Source organism: Protopterus annectens, chromosome 2.part1, assembly GCF_019279795.1.
Source record: "Protopterus annectens isolate FY-2018-M chromosome 2.part1, PAN1.0, whole genome shotgun sequence".
In the NCBI taxonomy this organism is placed as follows: domain Eukaryota; kingdom Metazoa; phylum Chordata; order Ceratodontiformes; family Protopteridae; genus Protopterus; species Protopterus annectens.
In genome coordinates, this window is record NC_056729.1 from 1,912,711,992 (window position 1) to 1,912,734,791 (window position 22,800).

The 22,800-nt window shown below is 38.9% G+C and overlaps 1 protein-coding gene across 1 annotated transcript in view; it reads right to left on the bottom strand.

Moving 5' to 3' along the window:
- The window catches only part of LOC122795066, a 634,924-nt gene that overhangs the window by 198,889 nt on the left and 413,235 nt on the right, over positions 1-22,800 (bottom strand). Inside the window, exon 5 of the mRNA XM_044063641.1 lies at positions 9,860-9,954. Coding sequence (XP_043919576.1) covers positions 9,860-9,954 — 95 coding nt within the window. The remainder of the gene's footprint in view (positions 1-9,859; positions 9,955-22,800) is intronic.

Consider the following 22,800-nt stretch of genomic DNA (forward strand, 5'->3'; position numbering starts at 1 on the left):
ATCTCAAAAACAAAAAAAAAACAAAAAAAAAATCCTTGTTTTCCCGCCTCTCCTCGACTAGTTTAGACCAGTATACAGGCTTTGCTGTATTCTGGGCTGTGGTGTAGTTCCTGTGTTGTCCATTGCCTTACTTGGATAGAAGGAAGTTTCTTTGCTCACCAGTGGGAGTGGGGAGCCTTGAGCAGCCTATCTGTCCCTGAAGGAGTGACCTCAGCACAAGAGCGTGTAGTAATTGATTGTTTTGGACCATTTCTAGCTCTTTTGAAGTTCCCTGTTTAAAATCCGCTTTTGCGTGGCTTTGCGCGATTGTGCACATAGCGCAGCACTGGTTAAACAAGGTTAAACTTTTTCTGGCTCCGCCAAGTCTGCTCTTCAAGTTTTCCCTTAAGAAAGCTCTACTCTTATAATAATCAATCTACTCGCTTTATTATAAGCCTAGCACTTGTTTTCAAAACCTCTCTTCTAAATAAGCACTCTCAAACTAAAGTAAGCATAAGCACTACATCCACCTACCACCCCTGTGTGTACCCACTTCCCTTAAAGGCACAGAACTCCCTTATAATATTCTAGCATGTCGAGTGGTAGATTACTAGCATCCTCTCCGGTTCAGCTGGTTAATCTGGGAATCTTGAGACAATGCTACAATTGTCTCATGTACACAGACAACCCTCCCCTCCTCCCAACAAACACAAATACATGTGAGAGATGCAACTATATAGCCAAACTGGAGGCTGAACTCTCTCAACTCAGGACTGGCAAGACCAGACAGGAGGAGAAGGTAACCACACACACAGCAAACCCAGTCCCACATAGACCTACCACAACTGCAAACCAAACACATAATAACACAAATACATACCCGGAGGCTCTAACAAAAAACTTACCAAAACAACAGAGGCTCCCAAAGCAGACCACCAAAAATCCACCAGTTCAAAACATAACACATGCAACACATACTTCAATAAATCAGTGTGTCAAACAATCACAGCCCTTAAGGCCAAACACCATGCGTGATACACTAGTAATAGGTGACTCTATAGTCAGACACACTGACGTTCCACTTACCAGATGGAACAAGGAGAGGGTAATGGTGAGCTGCCTATCGGGAGCTAGGATCTGCCACATAACACACGCACTCAGGTTACTCTAAAGCAAGTACAAATATGACTCCGTCATTGTCCATGCCAGCATGAATGACCTGAGACGTACCTCCCTGGACTACATGAAAAGAGGCATAGAGGAGCTCTCTGATTATGTAGCCCAGGCTGGTATGACCCTGACCCTGAGCAGCATCTTGCCCTCACCAAGAATGATGCCACAATACAAAGACAAGATGATCAGCTTTAATAATTGGCTCAATTACTGGTGTCATTCTAGGGGGGATCCAATGTCTGTCTGCTTGGGATGACATGCTGGACAAGCCACGCTGGTTTGCAAGGGACGGCTTGCATCTGTCTCCACTGGGCTTCTGGATATTGGCTAAGGCTCTTGCCACCCCCATAGTGCCTTTTTTAGGCAAGGCTCAAAAGACAAACCCACCTCTTTAGAAAACAAAAATGGCAAAAAATTAAGGGTAATGCTGCTCAACGCCAGAAGTCTAAATCTCAAGATGTAGGCTCTCGAAGCACTCCTCAGTATGGAGAACATCGATGTCTGTGCAGTAACTGAAACCTGGTTCAAGGCTCCTGGGAGCACCCCAGCATTACAAGGCTATACCTCGTATCATGCTTTTCGGCCCCAAAACTCGGGCCAAACCAAAAAGGGAGAGGGAGTGTCCATATTCATCAAGGACACCCACACCTCCAGGTTAGTGGCAACACATGAAGCATCAGAGACCATCCAGGTGCAACTAACTGTAGGCAAAACTGCTATACAACTGGTAGCATGTTACAGTCCACCCTCCCAATTTCAGGAACCCCATTCAGCCTTCCTGAAGACATTGGAGGATATGAATGTCTCACCAAACACCATCATATTGGGAGACTTCAACTACCCTAACATAGACTAGGTGCATTATTCTAGCCCAAACACCCAAGCCCAAAGGTTCCTGGAATTCATAAATTCAAATGCAATGGAACAGCTAGTCACCTCTCCCACAAGGGGAGATAATATACTAGACCTGATCATCACAAACATGGGGACAAAGTGCTCCACACTGGAAGTATACCCCTCACTAGTGAGATCTGACCACAAACTAATCACCCTGGATATACATATCCCACCTCCACCCCCAACACAAAAGACTACAGTGAAAAACTTCTCAAAAGCTGACTTTATACTTCTTAAAACTGAGATGGTATCCTTTAAGCCCACTGGGCCAGTGGAAACCACATCCCACAATGCTGAATCCTTCACAAATGCTTTCTACGGACATCTCCAAGAATGCATGGATCATGCAATCCGAAATAAAACCAAGACCCTCTCCACCAAGGGCAGGCGTCCTGTCTGGTGGACCCCAGCCATAAACAATTTGTATAACAAAAGAAGGAAGCTACTGCATGACAGAGCAAAATCCCATAAAGAGAAGGCATCTCTGATCAGCACTAGTAGAAAGCTACGTTCTCTCATAAAAATATCCAAGGCCAACTTTGAGAGGAAAATCGCTATGGACACTAAAGATAACCACAAGGCCTTCTTCTGCTATGTTAGAAACCTGGGCGGAAACCCTCAGATATGCTCAGAGTTAGTACACAATGACAAAAAATACACTGAACCCACAGATATTGCCAACATTCTGGCAGACAGGTTCAGTGCAAATTTCTCCCCTCCCTCACCCCCAAAAGAAGAAATACTTATCCCAGCTGAATATAACCTCCCTGTCATCTCAGATGTCCAGGTGAGAACTGCCCTCAGCAAAGCTAAAAACACAGCATCAATGGGACCTGACAGTATCCCGGGTTGCATGCTACTTGAACTCCAAGAGGAGCTAAACCTGCACATAAAAATGCTATTTAACCTTAGTCTTACTACAGGATATGTACCTGAACACTGGCGTACAGCAACAGTAGTCCCACTCCACAAAAGAGGCACCTCTACAGACCCTGGTAACTACCGCCCCATAAGCTTAACCAGCCTGGTCTGCAAAGCTATGGAAATAATCATTACGGAACTCATAAACAGAGACATTGGGGACTTACATACACTTGATCCCACCCAGTTTGGCTTTGTAAAGGACAGATCCTGCCTTTTGAACCTGGTTGACTTTTTCTAAACAGTCACTAGAGCCATTGACGAGGGCAACGCAGTCCATACAGCCTACCTGGACTTGGCTAAAGCTTTCGACACAATACCCCACTCAGGCATCATAGACAAGCTCAACAGCTTAAATGTAAATCCATATGTCACAAGATGGGTTGCAAACTGGCTAAAGGATAGAACCCATAAAGTCAAAATCGCTGGAGCCATGTCAGACTCAAAGCCAGTCACAAGTGGTGTCCCACAGGGCTCTGTCCTGGGACCCTTCTTGTTCGGCATTTATTTCTCGGATGTGAAAGCAAACATGGGAGGGTTGTGGCTGACAAAGTTCGCAGATGACTGCAAACTAGGCGCCATAGTCGAGACACCAGCTGACACATACATCCTACAGAAAGGCCTCACTGAAATGGACAACTGGTGCTGGAGTCATGGCCTTAAACTAAATGCCATAAAATGTATAGTCATCCCCTTTGGGAAAAACAAAGTACCCACAAATTATCACATAGACAGTAACCCATTGAGTACGGAAAAAGTAATCAGAGACCTGGGGACCCAAGTCGATAGTGACCTCTCATTTGACACCCACATTGCCAAAGTGGTTAGAAAGACTTTCTACCTTGCCCACCTTATCATGAAGGGATTCACATCCAGATCAAAGGAGGTCATTGTACCCCTATACTCCTCCCTTATCAGGCCCATGATTGAGTACAATGCCCCATTTGGTATGTACCTCACCCGGCACTTGCAACAGCTAGAGAGACCCCAAAAGTTCCTCACCAAGAGGATCAAGGGTCTCCAACATATGTCATATGCTGCCAGACTAAAGAAACTCCAGCTCTCTTCAGTAGCATACCGCCTACTCAGAGGTGATCTTTGCCTGACGTACAAGGCCATGTCCAATCAGGAATTGATGGACATGCTCCACCTCAAAAAATCCAAATCCATCAGAACCATGAGAGCTAAATATTTAAACCTCAGCACAAATATGAATAGGACATGCTGGAGGGACAGATTCATAACTCAGTGGCTTCCCATACTCTGGAACAGAATCCCAGTTCATGTTAGGCAGAGCCCCTCACTGACTCTCTTCAAGAGAAATCTTGACGAGTGATTGGGAGATCGTAGGTTTACCCCAGGGGTCATCTCTGTGTCACTACTAGACAGAGGCACAGTAAACTAATTCTATTATGTAAGGGTGTCTTCACTGTGCCACTACTAGACAGAGGCACAGTATTCTAAATCTATTCTGTACACTTTTGTACCATTACATGGGGTGGCGAAAGCCACATCACTATGGCTAGGCTTATAAATGCTCCAGGGCAGATAGCCTAGTACTAAACTATGAAACTATGTTTTTTGAGTCTGTGGGTGCGGTTCTCCTTTAAATAGGAAAAATCAAGAAGCATTAATAGTTGGATTAGATATAGAAAGGGCTTTTGATTCTTTAAGTTGGGATTATCTATTTAAAATTGGAGTTCTCTTTGATTTCCCTCCTTCTTTTATTTTGCTCATAATAAATGTTTATAAAAGTAACATAGGATATATTAAATTTGGACCATTTACAGTGGAATCTATTCATTTTACCAAAGGCACTAAACAAGGTTGTCCCATGTCCCTTATTTTGTTCGCATTGGCTATTGAAATGTTTGCTATTTTAATATGAAACAACCAAAAGATAAAAAGTATTGATATATATGACCAATATAATTCTAAAATAATGCTGCTTGCCAATGATCTGCTTCTCAAATTACCTAACTTTTAAAATGGTTTTAAAGGAACTAGATTTTAATTGAAAAACTTTATGTAACTTCAGGTCTTCATTTTAACAAGTCAAAATTCTTGGCATTGAATAAAAAGAAAGAAATGCAAGAAAATAAAAATCATATTATTGGTAAAGAAGTAACGTCTGTAAATTATTTGGGTATCACCTTGTGAAAAATATAGATGAGACATTATCTGTAAAATATAACAATATTGTTAATGTAATAAAAATATCTGTGGATAAGTGAAATAAAATGTTTATGACATTCTATGATAGATGTCAATTGATAAAGTTGGTGCTACTTCTAAGATCATGTATGTAATTCAACTATTCCTATGATTCCTGAGAGACATTTTCTTAAGGAGATTAGCACACTCTTATTAAAGTTCCTATGGTTTCCTAAAATAAATAGAGTTGCTTTTACACATCATAGTAGACCCTGAGAACAAGAAGGGCTTATCTTTCCTGATACAGAAACTTATATAAAAGCTTCCATATTTAAAACTGTTATAGACTGGATAAACCCTAATTACTCCTCTAGCTGGAAATTGTTGCATTCTGTTATTCTATCAAATGAAAATCCCATTTCAAAAAACTTCCTGTTAACTGACTAATCTAACAAGTTATTGTATTTATAATGTATCAACATGCAATATAATATATCAAGACCTACTAAATTAAATCTAACCAACTATATTTTTAACAGTTTTAGAAAAAATTGTCAGTGTAAATATGGATATAAAACTCTGGTTTGATGTATTAGTTCCATTTAGCATTACAAAGATTCTTTTTTGATGGGGTGAATAGAAATATTCTTATTTCTTGTGAATCCAAGAATTTTATTTGCTGGCAACAATGAATGAGAGATAAAAAGGTTTTAGATATTTAACATATAATGACATATTATGGAATGACATCTCATGACTGGCTACTACATCAAAGTGTTTTAACATATTCCCAAGATCTATGTAGAATAATTAATAATTCCTCTTTTAAAAATAGTCCAACATTCATAGTTGTTTACACAGAATTATATATATATATAATCATAATATGGAGAATACTATTTAAAATTTATATTGAATATTAATAACTGGTAAAACAATACCTCAACAAAGTTATTGACAATATATTACTGAGGGACAATCTCTATGTTTATCATTAGAAAGCAAAATTAACATCGTACTCTCTGTCAAGTTAATATCTAATTCACAGTATTGGTGAATATTTAATTGGAAGTTTCTGCATAGAACTTTTTTAACACCTGATAAACTTGCCAAACTTAATTCCTCCAGAAATGTGATCTGTTGCAGATGCCAACAGATATGTAAAGCTGATTGGATGCATATTTTTTATAACTGTATTGCCATAAAAACTTTTTGGAGAGATATTAATAACTTATTTCAGGCTATATTTGCAGATCCCTTTGCTTTATCTAAAGGTATAATTCCATTAAATGTAAATGAAGGACCTAATTTGAATAAAAGCAATCTGTATTTATTATGGACAATATTAGCAATTGCCAGGAAATGTATAATCAGGAAGTGGAATTCCAGTACTGTACATTCTATTGAAGACTTCTTATCCCCAGTGAAGAAAATGGCATTGATGGAGATCAAGACCAAAGAACTCAGAATTTATCCTAAGCCATTAGTCAATAATCCACGGGAAAAAAAAATATTTTTGATTGATACTTTGCAAATGGACTCAGTCCCTCTCTGAAAATTGTGTAATTTTTGTTTATCATCTATGTTTTATGAATCATATCGGTTTCTCTTTTTATTTATTTCAGGCTGAATGTAAATATTGCATGTAGTTATTTAAATTAAAATATTCAGATTATAATGTAACAGTTTTAATTAAGAAATTTGTTTTCTGGAAATAAAACAAAATATTTGAGTGTAAAAAAATTCTTGTGATCCACGTGGCATTCCTCGCAATCCTGCTAACCCAGTTTGCTGGACTGTAGCACTGTCCTGTCCTGTCTTGTTTCCAACAGATAGTACATTAATATATGAAAAACCTTGGTGGTCCATGTGGCATTCCGTGCAATTCTGCTAGCCCAGTACACTAGACTGTGCACATACACTGTCTTGTCCCCACAACATGTACATTAAGTGAGGGAAAACCATGGTGGTCCATTTGAAATTCCATGTAATCACACTAGCCCAGTTTACTGGACTGTAGCACTGTCCTGTCTTGTTACCATTACATAGTACATTAATATATGAAAAAAACTGATGGTCTATGTGGCATTCCACGTAATCCGTCTAACCCAGTTTGCTGGACTGTAACAGTGTCCTATCCTGTCTCCACAACATGTACATTAAGTGATGGAAATCCATAGTGGCTCATGTGGCATTCTGTGCAATCCCACTTGCCCAGTTTGCTGGACTGTAACACTTTCCTGTCTCCATCACATAGTATATTAATATATGAAAAATCCTGGCCATCCATGTTGCATTCTGCACAATCCCACTATCCAAGTTTGCTATGCTGTAATTAAGTTTGCTATCAGTGTTGCTTTACATGGTTTCTTGGCCACCATGAAACCCTACTTGTTTACATTTGAAAGAAGGCTGCAGCATTAATATACATTAAGCACTGCTGCTCAGCACGCAAAGATGTAAACTCCATGTATGCTTTGCGAAAAGCCTACATGGAGTTTTTTTGAATCCATATATATATATATATATATATATATATATATATATATATATATATATATATATATATACATAATGTATATATATATATATATATATATATATATATATATATATATATATATATAATATATATATATATATATATATATATATATATATATATATACTTGTTATATCTGGATATGCTTATTTGCCCAAATAAGTGCACTCTGTGTTGCTTTTATTGAGCATTTGCTTTACTTAGCATTCATGTTGCCAACTCACTTTTTGCTAAAATAGGTGGGACTGAGTTTTCAGGTTAGAGTAAGAACCTGGTAAGAGCATAAATTTATGTGTGCAATAGTGTGTGTGTGTGTGTGTGTGTGTGTGTGTGTGTGTGTGTGTTTGTGTGTGTGTGTGTGTGTTTATGTCTTTAGTGTCAGTGCCTTGTTTTTGTGGTTTTACTGGTAGGAAATGGCTTTTTCAGAGGGTGAGGTGCAAGGTTACACCTTACACGTGTGTTAACACTAGTTTTGTACCTTCCCCTGGCTCTAATCCTGTTTGTGGGTTCAATTTTTGTATATGTTTTGTAATGGTTTGTACTGCATCTCACAGCAATTGACCATAGCATATTACTGTGGCTATTATTTACATATATAAATCCTTCATTTGATTATAAACAGACATCCTACAACAACTCTGAAACAGTAAGTGAGGGAACTATTTTAAACCAATAATATAAAAATATGTATATACTGACAGTCATATAAATACAAAACAAACTGACAGCCAGTTTTCTATGGTCAATAATGCCCTTGAGGGTGAGTACTACAGGGGAATATTAGCTATTCCACAAGTGGAGAGGCCATTTGTTTGTGGTGTTGGGCCTAGCAACACCCCCTGGAATGTTTATTATTTCCCTGCAATGCTAATGCAATCAGGCATTACTGCATGCTTCTAAGCTATCAAGCTGTTTAAGTGCCCATATATGTTAATTCCCAGGGAAGTTACCCCATTCTCCCTAACATGCTTATGGCACTACTAGCTGTGGCAAATATTCTGAAGAGGAAGACAACTGTTGGAAGACTATTTATCATTCTCAGTAGCTGCTGATCAGTTGGTTATGTAAAATTGTAACCATTTGAGATTTGTCTTTACTTTAACATAGTCCCACTCAATTCTAGTTTGCCCTACCCGTTCAGTTATACCCTGCAATCCTTTCCCACATTGTTTTGTAGGCAGAAACCTTTAATGACCTAGCATGCTTTTTGGCTACATGTTTTTTTTCATGAATGCTGTACTTTTCCCCTTGTTCATATTAATTCTACTGCTTTTTTTATAGCCAAGGTGGCTCTTGCACCCATGACTAGGCCATTACCAATTTATCCTGCGTTTAAAAGGCATGCCATTTTACAGTCATTATATCCTAAATACATGGACTCTGAGCTGTGATACATGAATCCTATACGTACTGCTTGATTTATCACAGAGATACTACCATCTACAATGTAAATGCACATATGTACATATTCTTTTAGCATATGCATGCTACAAGATCCAACAGAGGATATAAAAATATCCAAATATCAAGTCATTAGGCATTATGGAGGAGTTAGGCTCATTATCATCATATGGTAATATGGTAATTTTGGTGGTATGAGAAGGTAATTTGGTGGGGCCTCCCATTGAATAGGAGTTTGTCAGCATTCCTTTGCTGGGTTTGGTTAGGTAAAGGCACAACAGACTGAAGAAAGTAGGGAAGTTGTTAAACCCTTATTAGCTCTGACATACAGTATAACTCTGATAAAAATTCTGAGGTATGGCATTTTAGTTTTCCTAATAAACCAAATGTTAGTTGTTTCTGAATATACTGATTTTTAAAGACAAAACTGCATTTAGTTTACCTTGTAAAATATACTGCAAAATGAAAAAACACCCTTACAATTGCCTGTATTTACTTCTGTCTTTGGAGGTTGGCATACTGGGTAAGGTGATTACAGAAACAAAGTACAGAGCTTGACTCTCAACTTGAGAAGTGTGGCTAGGCTTCAAAACGTCTCCCTGGGTCATTAGCCTATTAATTGCCTATGAAACCTGGATTACAATCAAACCTGATGAAAAATTTGTTAAGACTTTTCCCAAAATGAAAATTACTGACACATTTTACTGAAAAGTAAAACTATCACACATTTTATTTTTTTAGAGTTATCATTCATAAATTAGTCATTGACACTGTTAACAAATAAACACTTACTTCATTTTCCACTGCATTTTTTAAAACTTTATCATCTATCGGTTCTCTTCCAATTGCGAGCACTTCAGCTTTTGCAATGACTGTTGCTTTTTTACCTAAGGAGGAAAGTGCTGTGTTAATAATCAAAAAATATGCATTACTATAAATTTACTAGTTGTGCAAATATTACAGGAATTTTGGTTTGCCTTTATTAATTTCACTCTCTTGAGCCTGAATTTCAAACAGTACTTTATGTTCTGTTGTAGTTTTATATTTTTATCTGTGCAAGTTAGCTGCTAGTATCATTTTTTGATAGAGATAGTGAAACAATATGTTAGACCTTCATAAATAGTAAACCAAAAATATGGACCTTATCATTAGCAGACATGTTGTGCAGTGGTTTACAAGATCTCTGCATACTGCCCCATCTGCCTACTTTCTAGATGGCTATTCATAGACATTGATCATGCATCATAACAGCAATCTACAAATGTGAACTTTACCTTATGAATTCAGCACAGGTTTTTTGCAGAATGGTCTTTGCAGTACCCAATTCATTCCCATCTGCCCTTGCAGCCAACAGATGCTATACTGTGCTGAGCTGCACAACAGAGTGGTGATGTGTTAGACAATAGGGTGGCAAAGTACATAGGTTTCCTTTGAAGTGCTATCATCTGCATTAATTCCCAGTTGTGATTGATAAAGATATCTCATTCATTAGGCATAACAAAGGAGTTAAGCACCCAGTCCCCTTTATGCCTTTCCAGTCTTTACAAACTTACAATCTACTCTAATTGCTATACTTGAACAAACTTATAACAAAATCGCTAGATTTGCTACAAACCAATGTTATACCGCTCACCACTGTCTTTCACTAATGAAGCTACATTGGTTAGAATTCCCCCAACAACTCCTTTCACAACTTCACATAAATCACTCCATCCTCAACAAACTCATTACCTGCCCTGCTTTCTCTTCTCTAGTATCCTTCTATATCCCAAAACACTTACTCTGAAGCTCTGACCAACATCTCTGGGATATATACAAGCACAAAAGAAGCACTGTCAAACTTCTCTATAAACTGTCAGTATCTCAAACCTGGAACAAACTCCCTTTTAGTGTAAGACCTACTACCTACAGAAATAGCTTCAAAAAAGTACTAAAAGACACCGTCTCAAACTCATGGATCTGTTCCTGGCAGGACCCTACATAAGCTTCCTACCTCCTTCCTGCCTGTTACTATGTTAACTTCTCTGCCAATATTTCTCCTAACCCCTAATTTATCTCTCTGCACATTATATGTTTTTTTATTGGGACTATATCACATGATCGAATCCCACTTCAGCAAATGGCTCTTCGTCAAGCAACTAATCATCAAAGCCACTAATCAGTGAATGAACTTTTCAGCAAAACGTTTCCTACAGCAAACCACCAGTTGGCCACCATCTGGAATTTGCCTTTTTCCCCAATGCAGTGCAATCTTGGAGTTGCTATATTTAGTTGGAGGGGTGGGAGAGGTGCAGCCCTCCACCTGCTTTGATGTTACGTTTTATGGTTTTTGTTTACAGTTGCTAGGGTGGACTACTGTCTGTTTGCACTAGCAAACTTTTTGCTGAAAGGTTCCTTCATTGATTAGTGGCTTCAATTATTAATTGTCTGACAAAAAGCCGTTTACTGAAGTGAGATTCATTGATGTGATATAGATTGATTTTTATCTGTTTCAGTACTCTACAGCTGCTTGCTCTTTGACACTCACTAATTTTAATATTTTTCCTCCTGTATACTTCCTTATCGCAAATATGGCATAGTTTTAGCATCCTAAACTGTTACACCGTATTGTATCTTTTTATTTACAGAACTAAGTGATGTCTCAATTTTTGTTTCAATCTATGTATTATTAGAATGTTTGTAATACACCGGAGCTTATCTCCTCGGGTCTTTGCAGAAAATGGGCCCTGGCTCAGTTGGACAAACCTGGTTACCAAATGTCAAATAAATAAATAAATAAAGCTGATTATCATAAAATGATAATAGGGGAATTTGGTGTTGTGGTGACTAACATTTGTACAAGTTTGTCAGCATCACTTTGTTGGGGTGAACAGGTTTAAGTATAATAGTATGCTTGACTGCACCACAGGGATCTATTTTCCTTGTAGAGTATTTCCTACCAAGAAGCAGAGGAGTTTTTGTTTTGGTTTTTCACAGATACATTACTCAGCTAAGTTTGCTGTGTACTACATAAGCACAGGATGGGAATCACTGAGCTTTTGTTTGCAGCACTATTGGTTTGTATGTGGTTGGATATGGGTACCATATGAAAAAACATTCATTAAACCACTATTTGGGACTCCCTGAATGGACTATAGTAGGGGGGATGATTTGCATATGTCATTCCCCACTATGTGCCTTTTCTTATAAATTATCACAGGCTTCTTGCTCCACAGTATGTATTGTTTATGAAAATATGCACATCCATACAAAATTCCACAAACAATGAAATGAAAGAGACTGCATGCATGAAAATTCTGAAGAAGATGGAATATTATTTATTTATTTGGTTAGTTAGTTTATTTATTTATTTATTTATTTATTTATTTATTTATTTTACATTTGTTGACCAGGCTGGTCAAACTGGATATATGTCCATTTTCAGTAGAGGCCCAGGGAGAAAAGCTCCAACATAGGAAATAGTATCATAGCATACAGTATATGCAATAGACAGATATTACATTACATTCTTTTAGAATAGACAATAAAAAACATTGTGTAAGATTTACCTGGAAAAAAAAACATTGGATAGCATTTAATAAGATGATAAAGAATACCAAGAATTGTTATCTTAAATTAGAGGCATGGTTACAGGCATACAATCTAATACTTACATATAGTACATATTCAGTAGAGGCCTGGGGAGAAAAGCTCCAATGTAGGCAATAGTATCTTAGAATACGTTATATATAATAGAAGGAAGTTGCATTACATTATTTTACATTAGAAAATAGGAGGTGAGTTCTTTAAGAGAAGTAAGTCATGAAACAGTGCAGAGAGGAAGTCTCTTTAATGCTAGGAAGTGGTTAGTGTTCTAGTTGCAATTGATAGGCATAATAAAACAACAGAGCAAAGAGGTAAGGGGAGTGGGACATAGGGAAACAGACTTTTAGTCTGGGTTAGAGCAGGGACATAGCCAGTATGTTTTCAGATATTCTTTAAGATGTTTTTTGAAGAGTAGTGTGGAAGAAAGTGAGGATAATTCTTTAGGAAGCTGGTTCCTGGTTTTTCCCACTGTGTTGGAGAATAGTGAGTCCCCAGCCTTGTTGCTAGATTTAGTAGTAGAGACTAGAAGCTTATTAGCAGAGCGTAGTGTTGCCAGATTATTATATGGGGTAACCAAACTAGTCAGGATAGGAGTCTTGTTAGGGTGGTAGAGAATCTTTTGGGTAATAGTCAGTTTAGAAAGTAGTTGATTCTGTAGTTCTAACCATCCTAGCTTTTTAAGGTTGTGACAGTGATGGGTTCTAAAAGGGGAGCCAGTGGCAAATCTGGCAATGTTATTATAGCTGGTTGCAAGTTTGCTAAGGTTGTTTTTAGATAGGTTAGTATAAATGGCAGAGGCATAAAACAGGGTAGTGATAAGGTGGGTTTGGGCAATGGTAGTTCTGGCTAGTGGTGTGTGGAAGGGTTTGATTCTATAAAGGTATCCTAGTTTTCGGTTGACTGATTTTATAGTAGTATTAATATGATCATCATAGCTAAGGCTGTGGTCTATTGTAATACCTAAGAGTCAGGTTGTAGTGTCTGGGGATATGGTAGTTCCATTGTTAGAAGTTACTGTGAAGTGACATTGTGGAGACCTTTGGTTAGGAGTAAAGAGCAATAATTTAGTTTTTTTATGGTTAAAGAGGAGGCAATGACTCATGAACCAATTTCCAACAGTATGAAATACAGTTTGGGTGAGGGTCTGGAGTGAGGAAGCAGAGTTGGCAGAGCATATTAAAGTTGAATCATCTGCATATTGTATGCAGGTGGCTTGTGGAATTCTAAAGTTAAGATCATTAATAAAGATTGAAAAGAGAAGATGTCCTAATATGGAGCCTTGGGGCACTCCAATGTTGACTGGAAGGGGTGAGGATAAATTATTATCCCAGAGAACAGCTTGATGTCTGTTATCTAAGCATGAGTTAAACCAAAGTATTGCATGTGGGTCAACAGACAGGGATTTTAGTATATCAATAAGTAGGTGATGGTTAACTATGTCGAAGGCTTTTGACAGGTCAATAAATAATGCAGATGAAAGAACGTTGTTATTATGATGTTTGTTAATACAGTCAGAAAAGGATAGTAAGACAGTGGTTGTACTATAGTGAGGTCTAAAGCCATGCTGACAGTTAGCAAGTAAGTTATTAGAGAGAAGGTGGGTGAGCAACTGTCGGTGGATACATTTTTCCATTATTTTTGCTATTGGATAGAGTAAGGCTATTGGTCAAAAGTTAGAAATCTCAGTAGAGGAACCACTCTTATGCAGAGGGATGATGTGTGAAACTTTCCAGATGATGGGGATTGTTCTTTCAGTAATTGTTCTATTTATAAGGATGGATATAGGATAGGCAATGGCTTTAGATGCAATTTGTAGGTATTCACCTGGTAGATGGTCAGCTGAAGGGGTACAAGGTTTGAGTTTTTGTAGGAGGGAGCAGATGAGGGATTTTGCTACTGGTTCTAAATGAAATGAAGGAGCTGGGCAGTTTATATTATAGGTTAGTGCTGACGGGGCAGTGTATTTGCTAGAGTTTGAATAGCTTCAGTGAAGTAGTTGTTGAAGGCATCAGCAATATGCTTAGGGTTATCCTGGGTTATACCTGATGGGTGGGAGGTTTGGAGTGCCCTGGATGAAGCAGTTTGTTAATGCCTGACCAGAACTTTTGTGGTTTATGCTGGCGGGTTTGCTGTAGGTGAAGGTAGTAGTTTTTTTGTCTAGCAGAATTTCTTTTTTAGTGGTATTTCATAGCTGCTTAAAGTAAAGATGCTCTGCTGGGTTTTTTGATGCTCTCCATTTGGCCCATATTTTATTACGTAGGAGAATCTTTTGTCTCATTTCTTCAGTGAGCCATTGAACAATTTTGGTTCGTATTCTGGTAGAGCAAGAGGGGGCATGGCAATCAAGGATTTGTAGGAATTTTGTACTGAAGTAAGACACTGCTTCTGGTAGAGCGAGAGGGGGCATGGCAATCAAGGATTTGTAGGAATGTTGTATTGAAGTAAGATACTGCTTCTGATAGAGCGAGAGGGGACATGGCAATCAAGGATTTGTATAAATTTTGTATTGAAGTAAGATACTGCTTCTGGTAGAGCGAGAGGGGACATGGCAATCAAGGATTTGTAGAAATTTTGTATTGAAGTAAGATACTGCTTCTGGTAATGCAAGAGGGGGCATGGCAATCAAGATTGTACTGAAGTAAGATACTGCTTCTGATAGAGTGAGAGGGGGCATGGCAATCAAGGATTTGTAGGAATTTTGTATTGAGGTAAGACACTGCTTCTGGTAGAGCAAGAGGGGGCATGGCAATCAAGGATTTGTAGGAATGTTGTATTGAAGTAAGATACTGCTTCTGGTACAGCGAGAGGGGGCATGGCAATCAAGGATTTGTAGGAATTTTGTATTGAAGTAAGATACTGCTTCTGGTAGTGCAAGAGGGGACATGGCAATCAAGGATTTGTAGGAATTTTGTATTGAGGTAAGACACTGCTTCTTCTAGCTGAAGATGATGAATTGGTGACCAGTCTTGATTAGAATGTTTTTTTGAGCGTGAGGTTTTGAAAAGATTTGGATTGGGACTATGGAATTTTTGTTTAACTATAAATGTCAGGGAGTGGTCACTAATATCGTCTGGAAGGGTACCTGGTATATACGTATTGGGGTGACTATTTATAAGGATCCAGTCTAGGGTGCATTCTTTATTACTTGGTTTATTCTAGTAGGGGTGGTTATAATTTGGGAAAAGCCATATAGATTGATGTGGTAGGATTAGGTGAGCTACAAGTAGCCCAGTCTATATTAAAGTCACCTAGTACTATGGTTTCCTGAGGTAGGTGAGTAGAGAGGCAACTGAGGCTATTTTCCCGAGTGTTAATATTATTTCCAGGGGGCAGATAGGAGCAAATTATGTAGATAGACTTGCAGTTGTTGATATGTAATTTGACACTAAGGGTTTCTGCATTGGTATTTGAGAGTAGATATGCATTAAAGGTTGTAAGTTGAAGTTCAGATTTGTAGAGGATGGCTACTCCCTCCACCCTTTTATCCAATCACATCTCAAAATGTTATATCCAGATGGGGTAATTTCCTGGTTGAGAGTAGTAGGCTTTAGCCAAGTTTCTGTAATACAGAGGATGTCAAATTAGTGTATTTCTAAGAGTGCATGAAGGCGGGTTATTTTATTGTTAATACTATGGATGTTAGGATGGGCTATCAGGAGGGAGTTGGAGGGTCTTGTTTGTGTATGGGTATTGAGAGGTGGGTTCTGTGGTACCTTGGTGAACTTATTTGTAAGGCCAGGGTTTGGATGAATGTCACCATCTAATAGGGGGTTTTGTTGAGGTTTTTGTATAATCCTTGTGATTTTATAGTAGTTAGTTTTTTTTGCCTTAGAAATAGATGATGTGGGTGGATCTATGAAATTTTGGAAGTGTGTAGGTGGAAATAGAGGTTATGTTTGTATGGTTTAGGATGTTTACTTGAGACACTGATTGTGTTTGCTGGGGAATGAGGTGAAGTTTACTAAGTGAAAAATGTTCATAGATGGTTAGAATGTAGGGAATAGATAGTGAAAGTAGGATAACTGTTGCGAGTAGAAGATGTGTGTATGTAGTTTTTAGCACTTGGGCCATGAGGAGGCTGTAGATAAGAGATTGATAAGATTGAAGGAGAGAATATGCTATAAAGGTCTAGTATAAGAAGTAGTGGGAGAGAAGCGTAGAGCAACAGTGTGACGTTTATTAAAGATTATACTTCAGGTAAAGAAGGTAGAGTGTGGTAATATAAGGTGTGAAGTAGTTTTAAATAGTAGGATGAAGTAGGGGTGGGGTATCTAAGGGGAAGGAGTTAGTGGTTGGCTGATATAGCAAGAGGTGTGGTTAAAGTAGGGGTGGGGTATCTAAGGGGAAGGAGTTAGTGGTTGGCTGATTGAGCAAGGGGTGTGGTTTAAGGAGTATAAGTTTAGGTGCACTGGGGGTGGGTGGAATTTGGGGGTAGGGTAGGGGAACGGAGCAGGTTGGAGCAAGTCAAGATAGTAGAGCAGACAAAAAGTATCAGCAATAGAAATCAATAAAGAACGTAAGTGGGTAGGTAATGATTACTATATGGGAACACAGAAATGAGGTTAACAAGGTGAAAAAAGAGAGTTTGAGATATAGCAAGGAGGTAGTGGATATATAAAAGTAAAGGGAGTAGGGAGTATATATTTTAAAAAAGTGGAAAGTATAGCCAGCATTAGGTACAGAGGCCACTTAAGAACAATTTTCTTTCTGGGCACGTAGTGTTAAGGTGCTGCCACCTAGTGGTAGAAAGTAGTAATAAAGGATAAAGGGTAGAGGAGATATATAGGCCTTAGGTGGAACTAAGTGGTTTAAAGGGTTTAGTGATTGGAAGGGGGGAGCCATAACAAACAGTCCTCAGTAGGCTGCTTAAAGAACGCACACTCGGGAGGGCATATAAGCACAATAAATGGGTAATAGTAGTAGCTAAACAATGAGTTCAGAGGTAATTTCTTTGGCTACATACATTCATACACAGTTTCTTATAGGGAGTCCTTCCAGTGGATTACTTAGTAGGCAACAAAGGCTAGCAGGCAAATTCTGGGAATTCTTCTGAGTTTAAACAGTAGATCTTCCTTTTGAATATATAGGCAGGGAGGGAGCACGTAGGGTGGAATAATTCATACACAGTTTGTTATAGGGAGTACTTCCAGTGGGTTACTTAGTAGGAGACCCCAAGGCTAGCAGGCAAAGTCTGGGAGTTCTTCTGGGTTTAAACAGTAGATCTTCCTTTTGAATATATAGGCAGGGAGGGAGCACCCGGGGTGGAATAAGTCATACACAGTTTGTTATGGGGAGTCCTTCCAGTGGGTTACATAGAAGGAGACCAAGGCTAGCAGGCAAATTCTGGGAGTTCTTCTGGGTTTAAACAGTAGATCTTCTTTTGAATATATAGGCAGGGAGGGAGCACCCGGGGTGAAATAATTCATAAACAGCTTGTTATAGGGAGTCCTTCCAGTGGGTTATTTAGTAGGAAGCCAAGGCTAGCAGGCAAATTCTGGGTTTAAACAGTAGATCTTCATTTTGAATATATAGGCAGGGAGGGAGCACCCAGGGTGGAATACCGAAAGGTGAGCCTGAGCAGCCTGACCACAGGACCGGGGAGATGTTGAACGCTGCTGGAGAATTTAAAAATAGTTATTTGTATATGTTTACTGGGTTAGTCCACTGGGCCTAAGTGAGCCCATTTTCAGTGGAGGCTGGGGACAAAAGCTCCACATCAACAAGTACATACAATAGAAGAGTCCAGTCACAGTTGAATTAACAGGGTAGAGACTCAAAATTAGCAACTGCATTAATTACAGAGTAATATAAGAGGAAAGTTGAATCACATGTAATTTATCACAGTTAAGTATACTAACAAAATTTGACAACAGCCTAACTTCTAGTAATGTAGTAAGAATATTTACAACTTGTGGAGACAGGTTTTGTATGATATGACATGAAAATAAAATACAGGAGTAAATGATACATCTAATAACAATGAAAAAAAAAAAAAAAATATATATATATATATATATATATATATATATATATATATATATATATATATATATATATATATGTGTGTATAGATATATGTATATAATTCCGCGGTGGTACAGCAGTTGCATTGTTACCTCACAGCAAGAGGTTCTCCTGTTCGATTCTCGGCTGGAGTGCCTTCTGTGTAGAGTCTGCATGTTCTCCCCACGGTTGAGAGGCCTCCGAAAGACATGCGTGAATGGGCGTGCCTTCGCTGAAGGTTGGGTGTCAGGCAGGCAACTCGGCACATAAAAATCGACTGCCAATCATTAGTGGGCCGGAGTTCTGCTGTGGCGATCCCTAACCAGGAAAAGCCGAAAAGGCAAACAACAACATAAAGTTGTGTGAATGGCATTTCAGTGTAGCAGCAGTTCATATTAAGTTATTAAAACAACATTAGTTTAGGCATTCATTTCTCCATTAGAACAACTAGGAAGATGTAGTATCTCTGTTGTCAAGTTAACACTGCACCATATTGTTGGCTCTGGTCCAGGATTCACCCGACAAACTGGTGCAATAAATTTTAGAAGGTATAGTCTAGGAAATGAGCATAAACATGTCTATGGCTTGAAACACAAGGACATACGCATCCCAATAAAATTCCTGAAGCCATAACTAGTACAGGATCCCTATTGACTGAATTTTCAGAAATTCAAAATTTATATCAGTGAAACGATGCAACCGGATTTCTGAAAACTAAAAGATTTTCAATGGAGATCATGGTACTTTGTGGATCAAGAAATGTACCATTTTCCTCAGTGTAGTATGATCTTGGAATTGGTATATTTAATTTGTAGGGAGTGTAGTGGTGGCAGCCCCCCACATGGGGCAGTTCAGGAGGGCTTGCCCCCCTGCATAAATGTAAAAAAGATTGATTTTTTTGTTTTGTTTTGTTTCTTTTTTTACTGTTTGAGTTTTCAGAAATTCAGTCATATCATCTCACCGATATGAATTTCAAGTTTCTGAACATTCGATCTAGTGACATAGATCCATAGTAGAACACACATATAGAATTACTCCTTCAGACTCACTCTTTGCTTCTACCACTTAACTATATGTGGGAATTAGGTTGCTAGGCCTGAAATACCTAAGAAGGATGACTGAACATTATGGACATCAGCTTTCATGAAAAGCCAGATGGCAGAGATTTTAATTTTTTCACAATGGGGAGAAGTAAACATAACGTGAACTTAGTATTGCATGTCAGACTCAGCAATAAACTCCTACTTATACTTTGCCAGTCTAAACGTCACTGCCAGGGGTAGGTTTAAAACATGATCCCCAGGATTCACGAAGCCTCCGTGTAAGAGTTATAACTCTTACACGGAGGCTGCAGTTAAACGGAGTGATGTCAGCATGCTTTGCATATTCATGAGAGCATGCTGAATCACACCGAAGTCTAACATGGTCCGTGTAAGACAGTAGGGGGCGTGTCCATAGGCCGAGCCCTGCAAGCGGACACGCCCCCAGAAGTGTAAAAGTGCCCAAAGTAGACACCCACAACAGAGTCCACGGAAATGTGAATAAACACAACACAACACATGCCCCTACAGACTATAAACATAAAAGAAATATAAATGAACATGTTATATATTTTTTTTAAATTGTAAAGATGTTTAACCGTGAGTGCGCTCGTTTGCGCGGGCGTGCCCGTAGCGCAGCTACAGTTAGCAGTCAGTGGGAAAGCATATAAGAACTAAATATGCAAAGTAGGCCAAGAAGCAATAGCGTAGCGGTAGAGATGTTGGCTGAAGAGCAGGCATTCATGGTTCGAGCCCCCACAACACCAATTTTTTTTTTGCAAAATAAGCAGGAAACAAGTCCCTGACAAATATGTACACATAAAACCACAATTCATGTAAAATATAATGAAATAGCCCATTTATATTGAAGACATGTGAGATACCAAAAGAAGAAAAAATGCCAGATGTGCTCATAGCTGAGCTACAGTTTAACAGAGTGAGTGCATGTGCCCGTAGATGAGCAGTGGTTTAACTGGTGCAAAATGCGTGCCCGTAGCTGAGCAGTCATTTAACATGTTGAATCTATGTGCCCCTAGCTGAGCTGAGCGTAATATGCGTGCCGATAGCCAAATGAGGCTTAAAGCAGCGTACCCCGTTTGCACGGAGCTGCGCACCGCGCAAACAAGCTAACCAACGGGCAACGGTGAGCAAGCCGTATCAAAACTGCCTTTACACAGACACACCCCTCAGCATGTCTAGACAGTCATGAAAAATAAAAAGCAGTGGCAAGGTTCGAACCCAGGATACTATACACCATAGTCAAGGTACAGAACCACTAAGCCATGACAGCAGCACCTGGAAATGGAATAATAGCTAATATATAGGAATGAATACAAACTACAGCATGACAATGCAGGTTTACTGAAGTTGATACAATTCCAGAATGGCCAATCACAGATATGTGCGGGAAAAATGGACTATATAAGCCCCATAGGCGGGAATACACAGCATAAACGATTGTAGAACAGACCTGCAGGCAGAATGTCAGGAGTAGGAGAGGGTAGTCACTTTCGAGCACAGAGGTGGGGTGTTGAGGAGTCCAGGTACATGGCCTGGCTCCTAGTCCACAATCATGAGGCCCAACTCATGCAGGGCCAGGTCCTCTGGGGAGCATACAGGGCTGAGGCGTGGGACCGGTTGGCTCATGAACTCACCAGTGCCACAGGGATTCCAAGGACAGGTGAGCAGATACATCACCACCATGCGGACCTGAAGAGATGCAAGCAGGACCAACTGAACCTTTGGATCCAGGAGGCCCGGCAAACACCCAACGCCCCACCACTGAGTAAGTAACATTTAATTATGTATGTAAAAAGTTAAACTAGCTGATATTATGAAGATGTGTATTCCAATATTACTTCATTTATATTACAGCTGCAGGTGTCCGTTCTGCGAACCGCAGAGCCTATGGCGATAGGCTGGTGCGGTTGCGCCACCAGGCAGGTCAGTAATCCACTACCAGTAACTGTAAAGAAATATAAAAGTATGACAGTCAGCAAAAGAGTGCAGTGTAGTCAGTAAGTAATAAAATCTGCAAGTAACAGTGTGAAAGTGTATGCAAGTATTGCTTGATTACAACAGTTTTCAGCCTGTAAGTTTAAGCTAAACATGAAACTGTCCGACATATATCCTGAAATAAAAATGCCCTGCCTGTAAGAAAATAGTACACAACCTGCAGCAGGCTGAAAAGTATAGCTGCAGAAGATGATAAATCACATGTGTGAAATATATCCCTGTGGAAATACTGAAACATGACAGAAGTGAGACTGCTGGAAAGGATTGTAATAACTACTGTTAAAACATGTCAATAAAGCCTAGAAGTGCCATCCTGAATAGTAAAATGAAAGCAAGTGAGAGAGTGTGAGAAAGTGCCATGAATCCAGCAATACAGTAGTAATAACCCCTGAATAAAGTATACTGCAGTCAAGACAGAATGAAATGCATGTCAGATTCAAAACCAAACAGCTAAATCTGTTCAAAGTGTTGCTGCATCTGGAATGTGTATCCCAAAATCAGGATATGTTGCTCTCAGTCTGCAATATGCAGATAGGATGTTTGTCTGATATACCAAACATCCACACTTGTCTACAGCCATATAAAGCAAATGTAGCCTTGATGTAGCTGAACAAAGCTAGATATGAATGTGTATGAAGAACCATAACATGTATATTGATGTTGCATTAACAGTCCTATCACCAAGTTGAAATAGTTAACATATAGGAAACTGTAGTTAGAACAGTAGTGTGTATATAACTGTAGCTATTAGAAATGTACAGCATATGTATTGTTATTCGAAGGTGTTAATATTAATTTCTTCACCCACCCTATAACTACATATAACCCATTCCACGTGAAAATGGTATGTGCAATCACAATTAACACCCCTGGACGTTTGTCCTGTTGGGTCATATATATTTGCATATCTGTTGATGCATCTGCCCTGTTCATACATCCACACCTGATGGCCTGTTGCCATTAATTAACCCTGCATGTTGTTGGACTGTGTATTTCTGTTCAAATTATGCATGTGTTATGCACACTGTTCAATGGTGTGAATATCTGGGTGTTTGGTTAATGGGAATACTAATGCATGCTGTTACAACT